The sequence below is a fragment of the Engystomops pustulosus genome, chromosome 10 (assembly GCF_040894005.1).
Source record: "Engystomops pustulosus chromosome 10, aEngPut4.maternal, whole genome shotgun sequence".
Classification (NCBI taxonomy): domain Eukaryota; kingdom Metazoa; phylum Chordata; class Amphibia; order Anura; family Leptodactylidae; genus Engystomops; species Engystomops pustulosus.
This window is the reverse complement of record NC_092420.1, coordinates 97,223,951-97,248,674: the sequence shown is the minus strand read 5'-3', so window position 1 is coordinate 97,248,674 and position 24,724 is coordinate 97,223,951. Positions and strand designations below refer to the sequence as shown.

Genomic DNA, 24,724 nt, shown 5'->3' with positions numbered 1-24,724 from the left:
ATATTTTTAAGCGGGAAGTTTGCTATGGGGCCCTGCCTCTCCTAGTTACGCCCCTGGGAGCAGCTCCCAACTACTAATGACCAATATTATGGATATTTTGTCGTCAGTTCAGGACTCCAGAAACCCCATTAAAGGGAATCTACCATCAGGATGAAGGATTGTAAACCAAGCACACTTATATGCAGGTGTGGGCCCTCTCTGGCACCATCTGCTCTTCTTTTAGCTCTTATGCACTGGTTTCTACTAAAAAAAGGCTTTTAAAGTTATGCAAATGAGCCTGGGGGGGGGGGGGGGGGGGCTTCAGGCTCCATAGGTGCTAATGCATAATTTTTAAAAACTTTTTTTTTCTTAAAAGCAAGGGCATAGAGAGAGCAGATCCTGCCAGAGGGGGCCCACACCTACATGTAAGTGCGCTTAGTTTACAATCCTTCGTAGAATTCCTTTAAAGTGTAAACTTGCTTTGACAATAGTAAACTAATAAAAAAGGTGGAGGAACCAAATTCAATCATACTGAGCCGTGCCAATCCAATAAGATACAGCGGCAGATGCCTATATTTCTTTAAAGGGGTTGTCCGGAGGTTGAAAAACAAGGCTGCTTTCTTCCAAATACAGCTCCACACATTACCGTGGGTAGGGTTTAATATTGCAACTTTTGCAAGCTCCAATCATCTCTATACAAATAATAATTCTTTATTTATATAGGATGCACAGATTACGCTGCGCTGCACAGAACTTGCCAAATTGGTCCCTGTCTGCATGGGGCTCACAATCTAAACAACCTACCAGTGTGGGAGGAAACCGGAGGACACCCACGCAAACACAGAGAGAACATACAAACTCTTTGCAGATGTTAACCTGGGTGGGACTTGAACCAGATCCCCGGCGCTGCAAGGCAGAAGTGCTAACCACTGAGCCACCGTGCTGCAATATTGGCACAGACTATGGTCAGGGGTGGCGCTGCTGGAGGCTGGGAGACTAATATCATATATGTAGATAATACAGATACTACACTGCATCAGATTCCTAACAATCGCAGTCTTAAAGGCAAGGTCAGCGGCTTCTGTACCCGTGATCTGATTTTCGATCTCTCCTTGCATGTGCAGAGACTCCATGTAGATGGTGCGGTTCCCGATAAATCGAGCACAGGCGATTCCTCTGTATATCTGACAATACCCGTCTTCTTCAAACTCATCCCTGGTAATGGGCAATAAATCCAAAATATTTATATCATAATAATAATACAATAATACAATAATACAATGTTTATAACAACAAATGTAATAAAACAGGATTATATACAACAATAACAGAATCACATACAATGGAAGATCAGATACATTATAGAACAAGAGATATTTATAAAAGAAAAGTGATTAAAAAAATTACAATTTTTTAACAATTAATAAAATAACAGAACAAATATCATTTTAAGAAATAATACATTTATATATCATATAATGCTACAATAACATCACACAGGAAATCTAAATAAAACTACATGTAATAAATAAGTCATTATAGCAAGAGATATAATAAATCATGTACAGGCAGTTCCCCGGGTTACGTACAAGATAGGGTCCGGAGGTTTGTTCTTAAGTTGAATTTGTATGTAACTCGAAACTGTATATTTTATAATGGTAGATCCAGACAAAAATTTTTTTTGCCCCAGTGACAATTGGAATTTCAAAATTTTTTGCTGTAATTGGACCAAGGATTATCAATAAAGCTTCATTACAGACACCTTACAGCTGATTATTGCAGCCTGGGACTATAGTAACATCCAGAGAGGTCACCAGAGGTCACAGGGGGGTCCGTCTTTAATTATGGGTCGTCTGTAAGTCGGGTGTCCTTAAGTAGGGGACTGCCTGTACTTAAATATTATTTTATATAGTACAATAATAACAATAATAATAATAAGTTTGGATCTGCCACTAGAGGGCGCCAGAAAACAGAGCATCAAAAAGGTCCAAACTTTGTAACAAAAACTTTTTAGTTCCACAGAATAGTTTTATGTATGGATACAAAGAGGAGCATCAGGCGGACTACAAGTACCACAAACCGCACACATCTACACTGCCGTGTATGGTCTATGATATTCTTAGCATGTTGTGGGGAAAATGAAGACCCCTGCACTTCAGTGTAAAATTTATAACCCCCCCCTCTCCCCAGCATGATATATGTGGCCTTAGGACCCTCTTAGGAAGCAGGGCCCATGCCCTCCCCCCCCCCCTATACTATGCAAGGCCCATACCCCCCCCCCCCCCTCGTGCCCCCGATATACTATGCAGGGCCTCGTTCACACTGTGATTTACTGCCCTGACCATGGTGAATCTTAGCATCAGGAGACAGGCGGCCAGCGGCCATAAATTGAGTTAATTGGCTCCTTTCATCTGCCACTCAATATGTCTCGTGTAAAACAGAAGTTCTGGTATATTTTACTATTTTATGACGCTCATCCTTAAAGGGGCAAACACAGCAACAGCTGCAACAAAAAGGATGACTTTCCCTACTGAAAATTGTTAAAATTGTTGCATGTGGCTCTTATATATTGTGATACGTGTGGATTTTCCCTGCTGATTAGATGCACCAAGTCAATGCAGGTTTCAGGGTGATGGTTTGCTACAATGTGCCAGTACAGTGTAAAGGCTTTTAGGGACAAATTAGGCGAAAGGGAGAAAGTGGCATCAAATAAAAAAAAGATATTATATCTGTGATGTGTATGGACGTGCCAGAATAATCACTGAAGCCGAGAATTGGGTAGTGGGCGAAATCAACACAGACCAGTGGTGACCAGTAGTGGAGGATTTATCAGGGGATAATGGACAATTCTGTTCTATCATATTCTCTTTTTGGCCTATTTTATTCCAGGGTGAGTCCAAGTGTTTGAGTGGGTTTCCTCCGGGTCCTCCAGTTTCCTCCCACACTCCAAAACATACTAGTAGGTTGATTAGATTGTGAGCCCCATTGGGGACAGGGACCGATTTTCCAAGCTCTGTGCAGCGCTGCGTAATCTGTGTGCGCCATATTAATAAAGGAATTATTATTAAGTCCTCGGTGTCTAGTTAACAGAGGGCTCTCTCGACCTGATACAAGTGTAACAAAACCTCAGCTGTGAGAAGAATCTGCAAGTTTAGGTGCAATTAATCAATATGCTGCACAATTGCCATCATTTCTGGATTACCGTCTGGTAAACGGGGGCAGAATATTATTTGGGTGCAGGGGCTATTTTGGTACAGCATCCAGGCATCATACAGGAGGTTTGCAGGATCATTCAGAAGCCCACGAGGCTTCTTGTTATTCTAGTACTCCCCTTCCCCCACCAGATGTATTGATGAATCTGGCAATAAAATTTTGGGTAATTTTTTTCAAATCAGTCCCTAAAAACAGAAACACTCATTCACTGACTACAAATATGCAAAAAATTGCATATCTTTTTACTATACTAAATGTTACCTTTCGTGGTGACCCCATAAATATCCTGCAATTAGTAGTTTTGCTTGATGTAAATGCTCGAAGACTAAGGGTACACTGCACTACATGCTCCCTACCAACAGAGGGTAGCAGAGATGCATAAGATCCTGCAGTCTTAGAACTTCCAGTTACTCATCAGAATTAGGAATACAGCTCTGGAGGTAACTGTAGCATAAAACATGATGTAAAGCAAGAAAAGTACAGGTTATCCCGGTCGTACTGGGGACAGGGCGTGTGGCAGGCAAAAAGTTAATACTTGCTTTCAGTACTGGCGCCGGGTCAGACCTGGAATGGAGAACTGTGCAAGTGATTGGCCATTAAGAAGGGATTGAGGGAAGTGATACGGTGACACCAGAGCAGCATTCAGCCTGAATGACTCCACTGGGTTGTAATAATCACTAATCAGAAATAAAAGAGGGACATTGAGGAGATGCCAGCTGCATTCGGAGTGCCCCAGATTATTATATTGTCTCTTGGCACTCTACGGGTCTAAATGCACCAGGGTGACGTGGGATGGCGAGGCGGCTTTGTGATGTGAATGCAGACGAGGGCAGACTCTCAGGTCCTGGCTGCCCTCCATGCAGGGATGGGTACTGTAAGGCGTTCAGGAGAGGAGGGCAGGACAAGTATACGAGAAACGCCTTGTGTCTGAGATCACAAGTCCCTGCCACCATAGAATGGGCAAGAGGGGTATATGCCCCAGGTCTGCCACCATAGAATGGGCAAGAGGGGTATATGCCCCAGGTCTGCCACCATAGAATGGGCAAGAGGGGTATATGCCTCAGGTCTGCCACCATAGAGTGAGCAGGAGGGGTATATGCCCCAGGTCTGCCACCATAGAGTGAGCAGGAGGGGTATATGCCCCAGGTCTGCCACCATAGAATGGGCAAGAGGGGTATATGCCCCAGGTCTGCCACCATAGAATGGGCAAGAGGGGTATATGCCCCAGGTCTGCCACCATAGAATGGGCAAGAGGGGTATATGCCCCAGGTCTGCCACCATAGAATGGGCAAGAGGGGTATATGCCCCAGGTCTGCCACCATAGAATGGGCAAGAGGGGTATATGCCTCAGGTCTGCCACCATAGAGTGAGCAGGAGGGGTACATGCCTCAGGTCTGCCACCATAGAGTGAGCAAGAGGGGTACATGCCTCAGGTCTGCCACCATAGAGTGAGCAAGAGAGGTACATGCCTCAGGTCTGCCACCATAGAGTGAGCAAGAGGGGTATATTCCCCAGGTCTGCCACCATAGAGTGAGCAAGAGAGGTACATGCCTCAGGTCTGCCACCATAGAGTGAGCAAGAGAGGTATATGCCCCAGGTCTGCCACCATAGAGTGAGCAAGAGAGGTACATGCCTCAGGTCTGCCACCATAGAGTGAGCAAGAGGGGTATATGCCCCAGGTCTGCCACCATAGAGTGAGCAGGAGGGGTATATGCCCTAGGTCTGCCACCATAGAGTGAGCAGGAGGGGTATATGCCCTAGGTCTGCCACCATAGAGTGAGCAAGAGGGGTATATGCCCCAGGTCTGCCACCATAGAGTGAGCAAGAGAGGTACATGCCCCAGGTCTGCCACCATAGAGTGAGCAGGAGGGGTATATGCCCCAGGTCTGCCACCATAGAATGGGCAAGAGGGGTATATGCCCCAGGTCTGCCACCATAGAGTGAGCAAGAGGGGTATATGCCCCAGGTCTGCCACCATAGAGTGAGCAAGAGGGGTATATGCCCCAGGTCTGCCACCATAGAGTGAGCAGGAGGGGTACATGCCCCAGATCTGCCACCATAGAGTGAGCAAGAGAGGTATATGCCCCAGGTCTGCCACCATAGAGTGAGCAAGAGAGGTATATGCCCCAGGTCTGCCACCATAGAGTGAGCAAGAGGGGTATATGCCCCAGGTCTGCCACCATAGAGTGAGCAAGAGAGGTATATGCCCTAGGTCTGCCACCATAGAGTGAGCAAGAGGGGTATATGCCCCAGGTCTGCCACCATAGAGTAAGCAAGGGGGGTATATGCCCCAGGTCTGCCACCATAGAGTGAGCAAGAGGGGTATATGCTCCAGGTCTGCCACCATAGAGTGAGCAAGAGAGGTATATGCCCCAGGTCTGCCACCATAGAGTGAGCAGGAGGGGTATATGCCCCAGGTCTGCCACCATAGAGTAAGCAAGGGGGGTATATGCCCCAGGTCTGCCACCATAGAGTGAGCAAGAGAGGTATATGCCCCAGGTCTGCCACCATAGAGTGAGCAAGAGAGGTATATGCCCCAGGTCTGCCACCATAGAGTGAGCAAGAGGGGTATATGCCCCAGGTCTGCCACCATAGAGTGAGCAAGAGAGGTATATGCCCCAGGTCTGCCACCATAGAGTGAGCAAGAGGGGTATATGCCCCAGGTCTGCCACCATAGAGTAAGCAAGGGGGGTATATGCCCCAGGTCTGCCACCATAGAGTGAGCAAGAGAGGTATATGCTCCAGGTCTGCCACCATAGAGTGAGCAAGAGAGGTATATGCCCCAGGTCTGCCACCATAGAGTGAGCAGGAGGGGTATATGCCCCAGGTCTGCCACCATAGAGTGAGCAAGAGAGGTATATGCCCCAGGTCTGCCACCATAGAGTGAGCAAGATGGGTGTATGCCCCAGGTCTGCCACCATAGAGTGAGCAAGGGGGGTATATGCCCCAGGTCTGCCACCATAGAGTGAGCAAGAAGGGTATATGCCCCAGGTCTGCCACCATAGAGTGAGCAAGAAGGGTATATGCCCCAGGTCTGCCACCATAGAGTGAGCAAGAGGGGTATATGCCCCAGGTCTGCCACCATAGAGTGAGAAAGAGCGGTATATATGCCCCAGGTCTGCCACCATAGAGTAAGCAAGGGGGGTATATGCCCCAGGTCTGCCACCATAGAGTGAGCAAGAGAGGTATATGCCCTAGGTCTGCCACCATAGAGTGCGCAAGAAGGGTATATTCCCCAGGTCTGCCACCATAGAGTGAACAAGAGGGGTATATGCCCCAGGTCTGCCACCATAGAGTGAGCAAGAGAGGTATATGCCCCAGGTCTGCCACCATGGAGTGAGCAAGAGAGGTATATGCCCCAGGTCTGCCACCATAGAGTGAGCAAGAGGGGTATATGCCCCAGGTCTGCCACCATAGAGTGAGCAAGAGGGGTATATGCCCCAGGTCTGCCACCATAGAGTGAGCAGGAGGGGTATATGCCCCAGGTCTGCCACCATAGAGTGAGCAAGAGGGGTATATGCCCCAGGTCTGCCACCATAGAGTGAGCAAGAGAGGTATATGCCCCAGGTCTGCCACCATAGAGTGAGCAAGAGGGGTATATGCCCCAGGTCTGCCACCATAGAGTGAGCAAGAGGGGTATATGCCCCAGGTCTGCCACCATAGAGTGAGCAAGAAGGGTATATGCCCCAGGTCTGCCACCATAGAGTGAGCAAGAGAGGTATATGCCCCAGGTCTGCCACCATAGAGTGAGCAAGAGGGGTATGATCTGTACAGAGGCATAACCTGAAGCTGCTGGGCACCTACACTCCTGGGCCCCTGGATCTTAGGGCCCATTGCAGGCTGCATCAGAGACTGATATAAACCTTCCGGCAGATGTGGTTGTGATCGCCATCTGTGATTGAACGTGCCAATTCCTGGCAATGACTTTTATTACTGGATGCTAATTATTTGTTAGACAGCGCTTGTAAACCGCCGCGGCCTGATGTTACGGAGCAGAACATCTGATTTACATTCATCCACAGCCCCATCTACAGAGTCATTATGGGAGCAGATGGAGCCGGATCCCGACTCCTCCTGTGATGAGGATCTCATTCTTCTCATTAAGACCGAGCTAAGACGTGTCTCAAGATGCAACATGTTAGGTGTGGCACAAATCACATTATGACTGTTCTCTGCCAGACACTGCGCTCCATGGTTCCCCTTGGGCAGGGCGAAGAGCGCCTTGGGGGACATGTCATGTGACTGCACGAACCTCGACCAAGAAGTGGGGTCCCCATGATAGATCAACATAGGAGACCCCTCACTTATCTACTGGACATGACAAAAGAGTTTGGATTGTGCTTGTCCTGCACTTGGCCGGCCAATATTTTTGAGTACTAGGCTGTTACAGAACCTAGTGTGGTCAAGTTTTTTGGGTCCTGCTCACAACCCATTGTATTGCCAGTTTCCAGTATTTTTGGAATCCTCCCCCTATTGTGGTGAGTACTGACCCCATTGTTGTCCCGACCCCTATTGTGGTGTCCTGCTTCTATTGTGGCTGCTATTTTTGATTCCCAATTCCTATTGTTACCTGTATGTTTAAGTCCTGTCCCCTATTGTGCCTGTTAAACTTTGGTGAACCTACCTGCACCTCCTTGGGTCAACTCCTCAAACCCTTGTCAGTTGTTGTTGTGCAAGTGTAACAAGGAGTCATGAACCAACTAGTCTACCCTCTCCCGAAGTCAACCACGAGATGTTGCCACGTTCATATAAGTTGTGCTTAGATAGGATCACAGCGGTTTTACAATGGTGTATCCTCAGAATAACCATCAAAATCTAATATTGAGAAGAGGAAATCCCAGGACCCACATCCCCTACAATGAGATAGTCCTAAGGAAAGTGTAATCCTGCCACCATATATAGTGTTGTATAAGAATACAGAAGACCTATATGGCACTTACGGTATTAGGTTATATGGTGGCAGTATAACACTTTCCTAACACTATAGACAACCCTTCCCCCATATGTTATTAAAAATATAGAAAATCCAAGTGACTACGGGGTGAGATAACACTACTCCCTGGCACCCGCAGCTCGCTGGCAGGACTCCACCCGTGATGTCATCACCCAGAATGTACTGAGTGATGATGTCATATGATTATTCAGTCTGCAGAAATAACTTATTACTGAAACTGTGTGAGCAGAATAACATCTCTATATAGCGACGGTGCATTATATATCACCCTGACCCCCACCATTCTGCCTACATCATATGATGAAGCTTTTCAATTTACTTAAAGGGGTATGAAATGATCGACACTGAATGGCGCTGTTATGTATACACCATATGGCAGTATTACGTGGTCAGAGTAATAAACCCTGCATATCATCCCACATTACTCCAAATACTGAGCGCAACCAATCACATGTTATTTTAGCATAATAAAGAGAAGGTTACTGTAAGAAACATTTCAAAATGGCCGCCAAATGTTATCATAATGACACGACGCAACGTCAGATGGTACAGGCGGCTACAGCCGGCCGCCCCTTTCAGCCTAATACTGAATCCTCAGGCCCCCCTCACCCCATTACTGAGCCCTGCAGATGATATATGGGTTTTATGGGTTTTATTTACCTCAGTGATCTGTCACCTCAGAACCGCTGACAGAGATATCTCTCTGAAAATGAGAAACTGATGTGGAATGTATGGCAGCCGAGATAAGCCGCGGCCTTTCAGCACATTTAATTGCAGCTCCTCTCCCTGATGGCGCTCTGTGATAGGTACAGGGCAGGCTCCATGATTTTGGGAGAGTAGGCCTCAGTGAGGAGGCAGAGGCCTGAGGCCTAGGAGTCTCCCTCCAACCTGCAGCCAATGGAGGTGTCATATTTATACAGCGATCTCCCTGCGATTAAAGTGAGGATCGGCGGCTGCGAGGGATTTATCCACAGCTGGAACGCTTAGCTCCAAACCCCCATTATACACAAATATAAATACACGGAGCTTTACTCCTACGGTTTTATGCCAAAATTAACTCAGAACGTTACGTGGACGAGATCCACATGTTTTTATTTGTGGGTGATCATCTGGACCGGCGCACAAGGCCATATTTTATATTTATGCAGATTATGCAAGTTATAGATGTGTAGGGGATGGTATATATAAACGCAAAAGCGGGCTAAGTCCTGACACCCACAACAGATGTTATGGGCCGGAACCGGGAGTCAGCAGTGGTATAGGGTCAATGTTATGTAATACCGCGGAAGTGATGGTATTCAGGGCCAGCACCAGGCGTTCAACAAAAGCACACATTGGGGCAAATTTACTTACCTGGTCCTGTCACGACCCCCGATCCGGACAGTCCGACGAAGATGAAGTCCGGCGCGATTCACGTAGCTCGTGCGCCCGAGTTCCTGCATCTGTCGCTTCCCCGCTCAGGTCCACCGGAGTTCATCTTATTCTTCCCGATGCATGTAAGTGCATGTCTTGCGACACAATTGATTTGTGTCGCGTGAAAGCCAGTGCCGACGCGCCAAAATCCGATCGCTTGCGCCAAAAACCCTTTCTAAATGTGGCGCAACACGGAAATCTTTGGGTATTCCGACGATAGTGCGGACCGCAGACCCTTAGTAAATGAGCCCCATGGAGTACAGTGGCTTCCTGTTCATATTGCGCATGCACAGATATCAGGTGGAATTTTCAATTCCTGGAAATGTAAATTTTCTCACATAGTAGAGCAGCATCGGGGCTCCCCGGGTTAGTGGCTACTACTTCTGCACCCCCCATTACAATCAATGGAAGCTGAGCAAAGGTGAACATGCGCCAAACACTGGGCAAATGGAGCATGCGCAGGAATAAGACAAGAAACCAGAAGGAAACGGGGGATGAGGGAAGGTGCGCCAAGCACAATGTCAACACCCACAGTGCACCAAAGTTTACATCATGTGACACGTTTGTATTTTCTGTGATGGGTGACGCAGGCCACTAGATGCTTCTACATGATGGAAAATCCTTCAGATTTAGATCCAGACACTGATTTACAAAATTCAAGGGAAAAAAAATTGTCAAAATTAGGATTTTATTATACTCCACTGCTTGATCATATGGAAGATTTACATACAGGGGATGGATGGCTCCTCGCAGCGATGTAATGAAAGTCACTGATTACAATTCTATGATGTCAGGTCTCATTACAATACACCCAAGCTGAGACAAGTCAGACCTCTACCGAGACGTAAACACCGGCCCAGGAAGGTGACATGCTAAATGTCCTCATTAAAGAGCGGTCTGCCGTCTGCGAGATCCTGAGAAATTGTGCAAGCATTGTGCTGAGAGATTATTTATTGTACAAGACGAAGCGGAGTGGAAGAGGGGAACATGACATCTGACGCACATAGCTCACAAATACTACAAAACAAAGGGGCAGTATTATAGTAGTTATATTCCTGTACATAGGGGGCAGTATTATAGTAGTTATATTCCTGTACATAGGGGGCAGTATTATAGTAGTTATATTCCTGTACATAGGGGGCAGTATTATAGTAGTTATATTCCTGTACATAGGGGTCAGTATTATAGCAGTTATATCCCTGTACATAGGGGGCAGTATTATAGTAGTTATATTCCTGTACATAGGGGGCAGTATTATAGTAGTTATATTCTTGTACATAGGGGGCAGTATTATTGTAGTTATATTCCTGTACATAGGGGACAGTATTATAGTAGATATATTCTTGTACATAGGGGGCAGTATTATAGTAGTTATATTCTTGTACATAGGGGACAGTATTATAGTAGATATATTCCTGTACATAGGGGGCAGTATTATAGTAGTTATATTCTTGTACATAGGGGGCAGTATTATAGTAGTTATATTCCTGTACATAGGGGCAGTATTATAGTAGTTATATTCCTGTACATAGGGGGCAGTATTATAGTAGTTATATTCCTGTACATAGGGGGCAGTATTATAGTAGTTATATTCTTGTACATAGGGGGCAGTATTATAGTAGTTATATTCCTGTACATAGGGGGCAGTATTATAGTAGTTATATTCTTGTACATAGGGAGCAGTATTATAGTAGTTATATTCCTGTACATAGGGGGCAGTATTATAGTAGTTATATTCCTGTACATAGGGGGCAGTATTATAGTAGTTATATTCCTGTACATAGGGGGCAGTATTATAGTAGTTATATTCTTGTACATAGGGAGCAGTATTATAGTAGTTATATTCCTGTACATAGGGGGCAGTATTATAGTAGTTATATTCCTGTACATAGGGGGCAGTATTATAGTAGTTATATTCCTGTACATAAGGGGGCAGTATTATAGTAGTTATATTCCTGAACATAGAGGGCAGTATTATAGTAGTTATATTCTTGTACATAGGGGGCAGTATTATAGTAGTTATATTCTTGTACATAGGGGGCAGTATTATAGTAGTTATATTCCTGTACATAGGGGGCAGTATTATAGTAGTTATATTCTTATACATAGGGAGCAGTATTATAGTAGTTATATTCCTGTACATAGGGGGCAGTATTATAGTAGTTATATTCCTGTACATAGGGAGCAGTATTATAGTAGTTATATTCCTGTACATAGGGGGCAGTATTATAGTAGTTATATTCTTATACATAGGGAGCAGTATTATAGTAGTTATATTCCTGTACATAGGGGGCAGTATTATAGTAGTTATATTCCTGTACATAGGGAGCAGTATTATAGTAGTTATATTCCTGTACATAGGGGGCAGTATTATAGTAGTTATATTCCTGTACATAGGGGGCAGTATTATAGTAGTTATATTCCTGTACATAGGGGGCAGTATTATAGTAGTTATATTCCTGTACATAGGGGGCAGTATTATAGTAGTTATATTCTTGTACATAGGGGGCAGTATTATAGTAGTTATATTCCTGTACATAGGGGGCAGTATTATAGTAGTTATACTCCTGTACATAGGGGGCAGTATTATAGTAGTTATATTCTTGTACATAGGGGGCAGTATTATAGTAGTTATATTCTTGTACATAGGGGGCAGTATTATAGTAGTTATATTCCTGTACATAGGGGGCAGTATTATAGTAGTTATATTCTTGTACATAGGGGGCAGTATTATAGTAGTTATATTCTTGTACATAGGGGGCAGTATTATAGTAGTTATATTCCTGTACATAGGGGGCAGTATTATTGTAGTTATATTCTTATACATAGGGAGCAGTATTATAGTAGTTATATTCCTGTACATAGGGGGCAGTAATACTGCCCCCTATGTACAGGAATATAACTACTATAATACTGCCGCAGTATTATAGTAGTTATATTCCTGTACATAGGGGGCAGTATTATAGTAGTTATATTCCTGTACATAGGGGGCAGTATTATAGTAGTTATATTCCTGTACATAGGGGGCAGTATTATAGTAGTTATATTCTTGTACATAGAGGGCAGTATTATAGTAGTTATATTCTTATACATAGGGAGCAGTATTATAGTAGTTATATCCTTGTACATAGGGGGCAGTATTATAGTAGTTATATTCTTGTACATAGGAGGCAGTATTATAGTAGTTATATTCTTGTACATAGGGGGCAGTATTATAGTAGTTATATTCCTGTACATAGGGGGCAGTATTATAGTAGTTATATTCCTGTACATAGGGGGCAGTATTATAGTAGTTATATTCCTGTACATAGGGGGCAGTATTATAGTAGTTATATTCCTGTACATAGGGGGCAGTATTATAGTAGTTATATTCTTGTACATAGAGGGCAGTATTATAGTAGTTATATTCTTATACATAGGGAGCAGTATTATAGTAGTTATATTCCTGTACATAGGGGGCAGTATTATAGTAGTTATATTCCTGTGCATAGGGGGCAGTATTATAGTAGTTATATTCTTATACATAGGGGGCAGTATTATAGTAGTTATATTCTTATACATAGGGGGCAGTATTATAGTAGTTATATTCCTGTACATAGGTGACAGTATTATAGTAGTTATATTCCTGTACATAGGGGGCAGTATTATAGTAGTTATAATCCTGTACATAGGTGACAGTATTATAGTAGTTATATTCCTGTACATAGGGGGCAGTATTATAGTAGTTATATTCCTGTACATAGGTGACAGTATTATAGTAGTTATATTCTTGTACATAGGGAGCAGTATTATAGTAGTTATATTCCTGTACATAGGGGGCAGTATTATAGTAGTTATATTCCTGTACATAGGTAGCAGTATTATAGTAGTTATATTCCTGTACATAGGAGGCAGTATTATAGTAGTTATATTCTTGTACATAGGGAGCAGTATTATAGTAGTTATATTCCTGTACATAGGGGGCAGTATTATAGTAGTTATATTCCTGTACATAGGGGTAGTATTATAGTAGTTATATTCTTGTACATAGGGGGCAGTATTATAGTAGTTATATTCTTGTACATAGGGGGCAGTATTATAGAAGTTATATTCTTGTACATAGGGAGCAGTATTATAGTAGTTATATTCCTGTACATAGGGGGCAGTATTATAGTAGTTATATTCCTGTACATAGGGGCAGTATTATAGTAGTTATATTCTTGTACATAGGGGGCAGTATTATAGTAGTTATATTCTTGTACATAGGGGGCAGTATTATAGTAGTTATATTCTTGTACATAGGGGGAAGTTTTATAGTAGTTATATCCTTGTACATAGGGGGCAGTATTATAGTAGTTATATTCCTGTACATAGGGAGCAGTATTATAGTAGTTATATGCCTGTACCTAGGGGGCAGTATTATAGTAGTTATATTCTTGTACATAGGGGGCAGTATTATAGTAGTTATATTCTTGTACATAGGGGGCAGTATTATAGTAGATATATTCCTGTACATAGGGGGCAGTATTATAGTAGTTATATTCCTGTACATAGGGGGCAGTATTATAGTAGTTATATTCTTGTACATAGGGGGCAGTATTATAGTAGTTATATTCCTGTACATAGGGGGCAGTATTATAGTAGTTATATTCCTGTACATAGGGGGCAGTATTATAGTAGTTACATTCCTGTACATAGGGGGCAGTATTATAGTAGTTATATTCCTGTACATAGGGGGCAGTATTATAGTAGTTATATTCCTGTACATAGAGGGCAGTATTATAGTAGTTATATTCTTGTACATAGGGGGCAGTATTATAGTAGTTATATTCTTGTACATAGGGGGAAGTATTATAGTAGTTATATTCCTGTACATAGGGGGCAGTATTATAGTAGTTATATTCTTATACATAGGGAGCAGTATTATAGTAGTTATATTCCTGTACATAGGGGGCAGTATTATAGTAGTTATATTCCTGTACATAGGGAGCAGTATTATAGTAGTTATATTCCTGTACATAGGGGGCAGTATTATAGTAGTTATATTCCTTTACATAGGGGGCAGTATTATAGTAGTTATATTCCTGTACATAGGGGGCAGTATTATAGTAGTTATATTCCTGTACATAGGGGGCAGTATTATAGTAGTTATATTCTTGTACATAGGGGGCAGTATTATAGTAGTTATATTCCTGTACATAGGGGGCAGTATTATAGTAGTTATACTCCTGTACATAGGGGGCAGTATTATAGTAGTTATATTCTTGTACATAGGGGGCAGTATTATAGTAGTTATATTCTTGTACATAGGGGGCAGTATTATAGTAGTTATATTCCTGTACATAGGGGGCAGTATTATTGTAGTTATATTCTTATACATAGGGAGCAGTATTATAGTAGTTATATTCCTGTACATAGGGGGCAGTAATACTGCCCCCTATGTACAGGAATATAACTACTATAATACTGCCGCAGTATTATAGTAGTTATATTCCTGTACATAGGGGGCAGTATTATAGTAGTTATATTCCTGTACATAGGGGGCAGTATTATAGTAGTTATATTCCTGTACATAGGGGGCAGTATTATAGTAGTTATATTCTTGTACATAGAGGGCAGTATTATAGTAGTTATATTCTTATACATAGGGAGCAGTATTATAGTAGTTATATCCTTGTACATAGGGGGCAGTATTATAGTAGTTATATTCTTGTACATAGGGGGCAGTATTATAGTAGTTATATTCCTGTACATAGGGGGCAGTATTATAGTAGTTATGTTCCTGTACATAGGGGGCAGTATTATAGTAGTTATATTCCTGTACATAGGGGCTGTATTATAGTAGTTATATTCTTGTACATAGGGGGAAGTTTTATAGTAGTTATATTCTTGTACATAGGGGGCAGTATTATAGTAGTTATATTCCTGTACATAGGGAGCAGTATTATAGTAGTTATATGCCTGTACCTAGGGGGCAGTATTATAGTAGTTATATTCTTGTACATAGGGGCCAGTATTATAGTAGTTATATTCTTGTACATAGGGGGCAGTATTATAGTAGTTATATTCCTGTACATAGGGGGCAGTATTATAGTAGTTATATTCCTGTACATAGGGGGCAGTATTATAGTAGTTATATTCTTGTACATAGGGGCCAGTATTATAGTAGTTATATTCTTGTACATAGGGGGCAGTATTATAGTAGTTATATTCCTGTACATAGGGGCTGTATTATAGTAGTTATATTCTTGTACATAGGGGGAAGTTTTATAGTAGTTATATCCTTGTACATAGGGGGCAGTATTATAGTAGTTATATCCCTGTACATAGGGAGCAGTATTATAGTAGTTATATGCCTGTACCTAGGGGGCAGTATTATAGTAGTTATATTCCTGTACATAGGGGGCAGTATTATAGTAGTTATATTCCTGTACATAGGGGGCAGTACTATAGTAGTTATATTCCTGTACATAGGGGGCAGTATTATAGTAGTTATATTCCTGTACATAGAGGGCAGTATTATAGTAGTTATATTCCTGTACATAGGGGGCAGTATTATAGTAGTTATATTCCTGTACATAGGGGGCAGTACTATAGTAGTTATATTCCTGTACATAGGGGGCAGTATTATAGTAGTTATATTCCTGTACATAGAGGGCAGTATTATAGTAGTTATATTCTTGTACATAGGGGGCAGTATTATAGTAGTTATATTCTTGTACATAGGGAGCAGTATTATAGTAGTTATATTCCTGTACATAGGGGGCAGTATTATAGTAGTAATATTCTTATACATAGGGAGCAGTATTATAGTAGTTATATTCCTGTACATAGGGGGCAGTATTATAGTAGTTATATTCCTGTACATAGGGGGCAGTATTATAGTAGTTATATTCCTGTACATAGGGGGCAGTATTATAGTAGTAATATTCTTATACATAGGGGGCAGTATTATAGTAGTTATATTCTTGTACATAGGGGGCAGTATTATAGTAGTTATATTCCTGTACATAGGGGGCAGTATTATAGTAGTTATATTCCTGTACATAGGGGGCAGTATTATAGTAGTTATATTCCTGTACATAGGGGGCAGTATTATAGTAGTTATATTCCTGTACATAGGGGGCAGTATTATAGTAGTTATATTCCTGTACATAGGGGGCAGTATTATAGTAGTTATATTCCTGTACATAGGGGGCAGTATTATAGTAGTTATATTCCTGTACATAGGGGGCAGTATTATAGTAGTTATATTCCTGTACATAGAGGGCAGTATTATAGTAGTTATATTCTTGTACATAGGGGGCAGTATTATAGTAGTTATATTCTTGTACATAGGGGGCAGTATTATAGTAGTTATATTCCTGTACATAGGGGGCAGTATTATAGTAGTAATATTCTTATACATAGGGAGCAGTATTATAGTAGTTATATTCCTGTACATAGGGGGCAGTATTATAGTAGTTATATTCCTGTACATAGGGGGCAGTATTATAGTAGTTATATTCCTGTACATAGGGGGCAGTATTATAGTAGTAATATTCTTATACATAGGGGGCAGTATTATAGTAGTTATATTCTTGTACATAGGGGGCAGTATTATAGTAGTTATATTCCTGTACATAGGGGGCAGTATTATAGTAGTTATATTCCTGTACATAGGGGGCAGTATTATAGTAGTTATATTCCTGTACATAGGGGGCAGTATTATAGTAGTTATATTCCTGTACATAGGGGGCAGTATTATAGTAGTTATATTCCTGTACATAGGGGGCAGTATTATAGTAGTTATATTCCTGTACATAGGGGGCAGTATTATAGTAGTTATATTCCTGTACATAGGGGGCAGTATTATAGTAGTTATATTCCTGTACATAGAGGGCAGTATTATAGTAGTTATATTCTTGTACATAGGGGGCAGTATTATAGTAGTTATATTCTTGTACATAGGGGGCAGTATTATAGTAGTTATATTCCTGTACATAGGGGGCAGTATTATAGTAGTAATATTCTTATACATAGGGAGCAGTATTATAGTAGTTATATTCCTGTACATAGGGGGCAGTATTATAGTAGTTATATTCCTGTACATAGGGGGCAGTATTATAGTAGTTATATTCCTGTACATAGGGGGCAGTATTATAGTAGTAATATTCTTATACATAGGGGGCAGTATTATAGTAGTTATATTCTTGTACATAGGGGGCAGTATTATAGTAGTTATATTCCTGTACATAGGGGGCAGTATTATAGTAGTTATATTCCTGTACATAGGGGGCAGTATTATAGTAGTTATATTCCTGTACATAGGGGGCAGTATTATAGTAGTTATATTCCTGTACATAGGGGGCAGTATTATAGTAGTTATATTCCTGTACATAGGGGGCAGTATTATAGTAGTTATATTCCTGTACATAGGGGGCAGTATTATAGTAGTTATATTCCTGTACATAGGGGGCAGTATTATAGTAGTTATATTCCTGTACATAGAGGGCAGTATTATAGTAGTTATATTCTTGTACATAGGGGGCAGTATTATAGTAGTTATATTCTTGTACATAGGGGGCAGTATTATAGTAGTTATATTCCTGTACATAGGGGGCAGTATTATAGTAGTAATATTCTTATACATAGGGAGCAGTATTATAGTAGTTATATTCCTGTACATAGGGGGCAGTATTATAGTAGTTATATTCCTGTACATAGGGGGCAGTATTATAGTAGTTATATTCCTGTACATAGGGGGCAGTATTATAGTAGTAATATTCTTATACATAGGGGGCAGTATTATAGTAGTTATATTCTTGTACATAGGGGGCAGTATTATAGTAGTTATATTCCTGTACATAGGGGGCAGTATTATAGTAGTTATATTCCTGTACATAGGGGGCAGTATTATAGTAGTTATATTCCTGTACATAGGGGGCAGTATTATAGTAGTTATATTCCTGTACATAGGGGGCAGTATTATAGTAGTTATATTCCTGTACATAGGGGGCAGTATTATAGTAGTTATATTCTTGTACATAGGGGGCAGTATTATAGTAGTTATATTCCTGTACATAGGGGGCAGTATTATAGTAGTTATACTCCTGTACATAGGGGGCAGTATTATAGTAGTTATATTCTTGTACATAGGGGGCAGTATTATAGTAGTTATATTCTTGTACATAGGGGGCAGTATTATAGTAGTTATATTCCTGTACATAGGGGGCAGTATTATTGTAGTTATATTCTTATACATAGGGAGCAGTATTATAGTAGTTATATTCCTGTACATAGGGGGCAGTATTATAGTAGTTATATTCCTGTACATAGGGGGCAGTATTATAGTAGTTATATTCCTGTACATAGGGGTCAGTATTATAGTAGTTATATTCTTGTACATAGGGGGCAGTATTATAGTAGTTATATTCTTGTACATAGGGGGCAGTATTATAGTAGTTATAATCCTGTACATAGGGGGCAGTATTATAGTAGTTATATTCTTGTACATAGGGGGCAGTATTATAGCAGTTATATTCTTGTACATAGGGGCAGAATTATAGTAGTTATATTCATGTACATAGGAGGCAGTATTATAGTAGTTATATTCTTGTACATAGGGGGCAGTATTATAGTAGTTATATTCTTGTACATAGGGGGCAGTATTATAGTAGTTATATTCCTGTACATAGGGGGCAGTATTATAGTAGTTATATTCCTGTACATAGGAGGCAGTATTATAGTAGTTATATTTCTGTACATAGGGGGCAGTATTATAGTAGTTATATTCCTGTATATAGGGGGCAGTATTATAGTAGTTATATTCCTGTACATAGGAGGCAGTATTATAGTAGTTATATTCCTGTACATAGGAGGCAGTATTATAGTAGTTATATTCTTGTACATAGGGGGCAGTATTATAGTAGTTATATTCTTGTACATAGGGGGCAGTATTATAGTAGTTATATCCCTGTACATAGGAGGCAGTATTATAGTAGTTATATTCTTGTACATAGGGGGCAGTATTATAGTAGTTATATTCCTGTACATAGGGGGCAGTATTATAGTAGTTATCATGGAGGTATTATGGCGCTCATTTTTGATACATAATGCTATGTTATGTCTGGAGTAAATATGGAATAAACTGCCTCCATTATTGCAAACTAGGATCAAGGCAACATTTCCAAAAATAACTGTGACTGTATATTGTATCATTGTCTTATATCCAATACTATAACCAGATTTGGTGTAAAAGCAGGAATTGCCCTCTATTTAGATCTGCCCTTTAAATACCCCCTTCCCTTGCACTTTTACACTTGCTGTCTACACGCCACATGAATTGCTGATAATTTGCTCCTAATTACACAGGTTCTAAGTGCCGGAGTGTAAATAAGGCAGTAAACTCTATGTGAGGGGCAGGTCACATTAATGATCATATTAACCACAGGAGTCAATGAGAGCACCATTTAAAGGGTAATTATTTATTTCACCACAAACGACCTGACCACAATTAATCACATCTCTTAAAACTGGTTCAGCCCCCCCCCCCGCCCCCCCACATGCTGCTGGTAATAATAATGTATGCGCTAAGATTTACAGCCATCTCTGCATTAACTGTACTGTAAAACTGGAAAAGTAATGCATTGTATATCTGCTTCAGGCACAATAAGTAAATTGAGAGAATCTACACCACATGCACAGCTCAGGATCCGTGATTTCATGTATGTACACAGTGACTGCACCAGCAGCAGAATAGTGAGTGCAGCTCTGGAGTATAATACAGGATGTAACTCAGGATCAGTACAGGATAAGTAATGTCATGTATGTACACAGTGACTGCACCAGCAGCAGAATAGTGAGTGCAGCTCTGGGGTATAATACAGGATGTAACTCAGGATCAGTACAGGATAAGTAATGTCATGTATGTACACAGTGACTGCACCAGCAGCAGAATAGTGAGTGCAGCTCTGGGGTATAATACAGGATATAACTCAGGATCAGTACAGGATAAGTAATGTCATGTATGTACACAGTGACTGCACCAGCAGCAGAATAAGTGAGTGCAGCTCTGGGGTATAATACAGGATGTAACTTGGGGTCAATACAGGATAAGTAATGTCATGTATGTACACAGTGACTGCACCAGCAGCAGAATAGTGAGTGCAGCTCTGGGGTATAATACAGGATATAACTCAGGATCAGTACAGGATAAGTAATGTCATGTATGTACACAGTGACTGCACCAGCAGCAGAATAAGTGAGTGCAGCTCTGGGGTATAATACAGGATGTAACTTGGGGTCAATACAGGATAAGTAATGTCATGTATGTACACAGTGACTGCACCAGCAGCAGAATAAGTGAGTGCAGCTCTGGGGTATAATACAGGATGTAACTTGGGGTCAATACAGGATAAGTAATGTCATGTATGTACACAGTGACTGCACCAGCAGCAGAATAGTGAGTGCAGCTCTGGAGTATAATACAGGATGTAACTCAGGATCAGTACAGGATAAGTAATGTCATGTATGTACACAGTGACTGCACCAGCAGCAGAATAGTGAGTGCAGCTCTGGAGTATAATACAGGATGTAACTCAGGATCAGTACAGGATAAGTAATGTCATGTATGTACACAGTGACTGCACCAGCAGCAGAATAAGTGAGTGCAGCTCTGGGGTATAATACAGGATGTAACTCAGGATCAGTACAGGATAAGTAACGTCATGTATGTACACAGTGACAGCACCAGCAGCAGAATAAGTGAGTGCAGCTCTGGAGTATAATACAGGATGTAACTCAGGATCAGTACAGGATAAGTAATGTCATGTATGTACACAGTGACTGCACCAGCAGCAGAATAGTGAGTGCAGCTCTGGAGTATAATACAGGATGTAACTCAGGATCAGTACAGGATAAGTAATGTCATGTATATACACAGTGACTGCACCAGCAGCAGAATAGTGAGTGCAGCTCTGGGGTATAATACAGGATGTAACTTGGGGTCAATACAGGATAAGTATAAATTGGTTTATAAAACTGCTGATGTCTGTAATGTCTTGTACTATTATACCTATGATTGTCCCTATGATGGGTGTTTGCTTCTGGGCACAGATTGGACACATACAAGGTGTATATGTGAACACAACACAAGTGGTGGTCTCATTTGTGTGCGGCATCACGAGGGTTAAATTGACAGTCCTCACGTGTTTACAGCAATGGCTGCAGCAGCAAGAGTCGCAGCGCCGCAGCCACCGGTCAATTAGAGACATCGCTCCACATCTGGAATTCATCGGGACCCTCATTTTTAAAGAGCTGCCGCAGGATTCCCAGTGACAAGTGAATGAGTGTGCGGGAAAACTTCACATCTCATTGATTGTAACTTATTAAACACAAAGCTCTAACTGCTTCTCCCAGAATGCTTCATTAACTCAACCGGAGCAGAACTCCCCCCCCCCCCCCCCTCTACAAAACATATACGACTGAGGTTTATGAACTCTGAAGGACACAGCAGACTGCGCCCATTCAGGACGTGATTTACATCGAGAAGCCGCTTAATAATCACCACCGGGGATTTTTTAATTCCAATGTCAAAATTATATATTAAAAGCCGATCTGCCCGAGCTTTACTAATTATGCCATAATATGTCATTAACCCCTCGTTATGCCACCCCGTAGCGACATTCACACCGCACGATCCGCTGACACCGTGACCTGCATTTCTGCTTTGAAGGGACAATAAAAATGTAAAAAATTCTAAAAAAACGTAGCATGAAAATGTCTTCTTCTTTGATCGTGTTCTGTCTTCTATCACCTGTCTATCTGAAAGTTAGAAAATGTGATAAAACAGTCTCCTTTGTGTTGCCCTGGAGGCAGACATTTTGTTTCACTTCTTCACATCTTCTTTCTACATATAATGCACAACAGGTTTCGTAGAAGGGGGTCGGCAGCTGTTCTTACCACCAGATTGTGTTCTGTAATGGGAACCGAGTTAGACTTCCCCTTACCTGGTGCTTGGGTGGATGTCCCAGTGCAATATCAATGCTCTGGAGGGATCTGTATCGCACCCTCGGCATAGTCTTTGTCCACTTGATAAAGGGGAACTTGTCCCCAAAACACATTGGGGCTCATTTACTAAGGGTCCGAATCGCACACTTTCGTCATGATTCCCGCCGATTTCCGATTTGCACCGAAATGCCCCGGGATTTTGGCGCATGCAATCGGATTTTGGCGCATCTGCGCCGGATTTCACGTGGCAGAAATCGGGGAGTGTGGCCGTCGGACAACGGATTCGGAAAAACCACGGAATTTAAAAAAGAATTTGTGTCGCAAGATCAGCACCGGGACGAAGAAGGTGAACTCCGGCAGACCTCGGCGCAGCAGCGACACCTGCTGGATATCGGGCGCAAAACAAAGAGTGTCCGGCTCCAATTCCACCACAACATGGACCTTCAAAGCCCTCTACTGTATTCTAGCCTCTGATAATCTGGGGGGTTGTGTTTTGGCCACAAGCACCAATAATTGCAATAAATAATATGGTAACAAAGTCCACTTCTATGAAGTCGGTGATGCTTCTTGGCTCTGTTGTTGGCCTCTTTCCATGGGAGAACCTTGCCATGTGATGAGACAACCCACCTAAGGATTATGGTTGTTTCATCTATGACGTCATGGACAAGTATCACTCATCTGTATACTGACTGTAACAACATCACGGTTGTGTTGAGTTGACTATCATGTAGCTGGTAGAAGACAGTGTCCACATTCAGAAGCCATGTTTGAGCCTAAACCTAGACACAGTCCTCACCGCTTATACATCCTGGCAAGTCTGTAATCCCCATAATGAAGACGCAGTGTGGAGCTGACCGCTCTGTGGTGGAGATCTTCTCCTACATCCTCCGTGTCATATGTTATCTATGGAGAACATGCAGTGCGTAGATTTTGGTTTCCTGAATCCTTGTTCTTTTTGTCTCTGGGATTTTGGTGCGGATCCAAATGCTGATCCGTAAATGAGCTCCGGGAGATGGGTTTATCTCGGAGATTTCCCTCTCCTGCTCTTCGTCTTTCTAAACTGTGTATTGAATTTCTGGACGTTTTTCATCCCGTGCGGTGGAGGAAGAAGATTTCTGGAATTCCTGACTTACTGCATGGGACAAAGGAGGCAAAACCAGTCTGCTGGTCCCTATTCCGGTATGTACAAGGCCGAGGCAAAGAAGGGGATCTAGAGGGATTGGGCTACTGGAGAGGGGTAACTATAACATGGGCAAAGACCCTGCAAATAGGATGGAGTCCAAGGACAGTTATTCCATTCATTCCTTTAATAAAGTAGGGATTTGGAAATAGGGACCTGATGAAGGACGTGGTCTTTGAGGTTCTCTGAGGCTACAACATTGATGGCTAAGTGTATAAAAAAACCCATTACTTTTAGGTTCCCCCATAAATCACTGAAGTGCTGGAATCATCCTAAAAGTTGCTCATCTTATAATATAGGAATCCCATTGAATCAAGCTTAAAAAAATCATTGTCATACCCCCAGTTAGGGCTTTATAGAGATGGGTCTTCTGTTTAGGATCCTAATCCCTCACTATGGAGAGTGGTTACAGAGTGACTCTTGCCCCGGAGGACCTGTCCTACATGACATAGTCAATCCATGGATATCTGATATACATGACCACAGTGTAATACCTCATTTGTCCAGTGGTGGTGCTGCAGGGAAGATGGAAACTTCCGAAGATCGAAGGCGATCGCTGGGATTTATGGGGTTTTCTAAAGAGGAGAACCCCTAAAAGAAGCATCACTTCCCGAGGGTCCAATCAAGTTCCTCCTTACTCCGATGACTGGTAGATGATCATGTAATGTGGTTGAATGTAAACACTTCCCTATACGTGCGAATGATTTTGTACGACCACAGACAAAACCACATCCCCTCCCGTTGTTAACAAGGTCAATAAAACCAACGCGACTTAAGGAGAAGTTTCTGCAGAACACAATGGAGGAGACCGGATTAAGGGCCCCGGCTCCTCCACATGTATCGAATTATAGGGTTAAATTATGTAACACCTCGTAATTGCCTTTTTGTTGGACCTCAAATGAAATTTTTGTAAAAAAATAAATAAAATAAAGTGATTGGACACTTAGTTACTTTACCGTTTCCAGTAATTGTAACCTTAGACATTGTGTGGCGCTTTATAATGTACGGCCGCGGTG

At 41.9% G+C, this 24,724-nt stretch overlaps 1 protein-coding gene across 3 annotated transcripts in view; it reads right to left on the bottom strand.

Annotated features, from left to right (window-relative positions):
* The window catches only part of ROR1 (receptor tyrosine kinase like orphan receptor 1), a 189,724-nt gene that overhangs the window by 15,695 nt on the left and 149,305 nt on the right, over positions 1-24,724 (bottom strand). For all 3 annotated transcript variants that reach the window (XM_072127016.1, XM_072127017.1, XM_072127018.1), the window contains one exon: positions 1,067-1,194. In XM_072127016.1, coding sequence (XP_071983117.1) covers positions 1,067-1,194 — 128 coding nt within the window. The remainder of the gene's footprint in view (positions 1-1,066; positions 1,195-24,724) is intronic.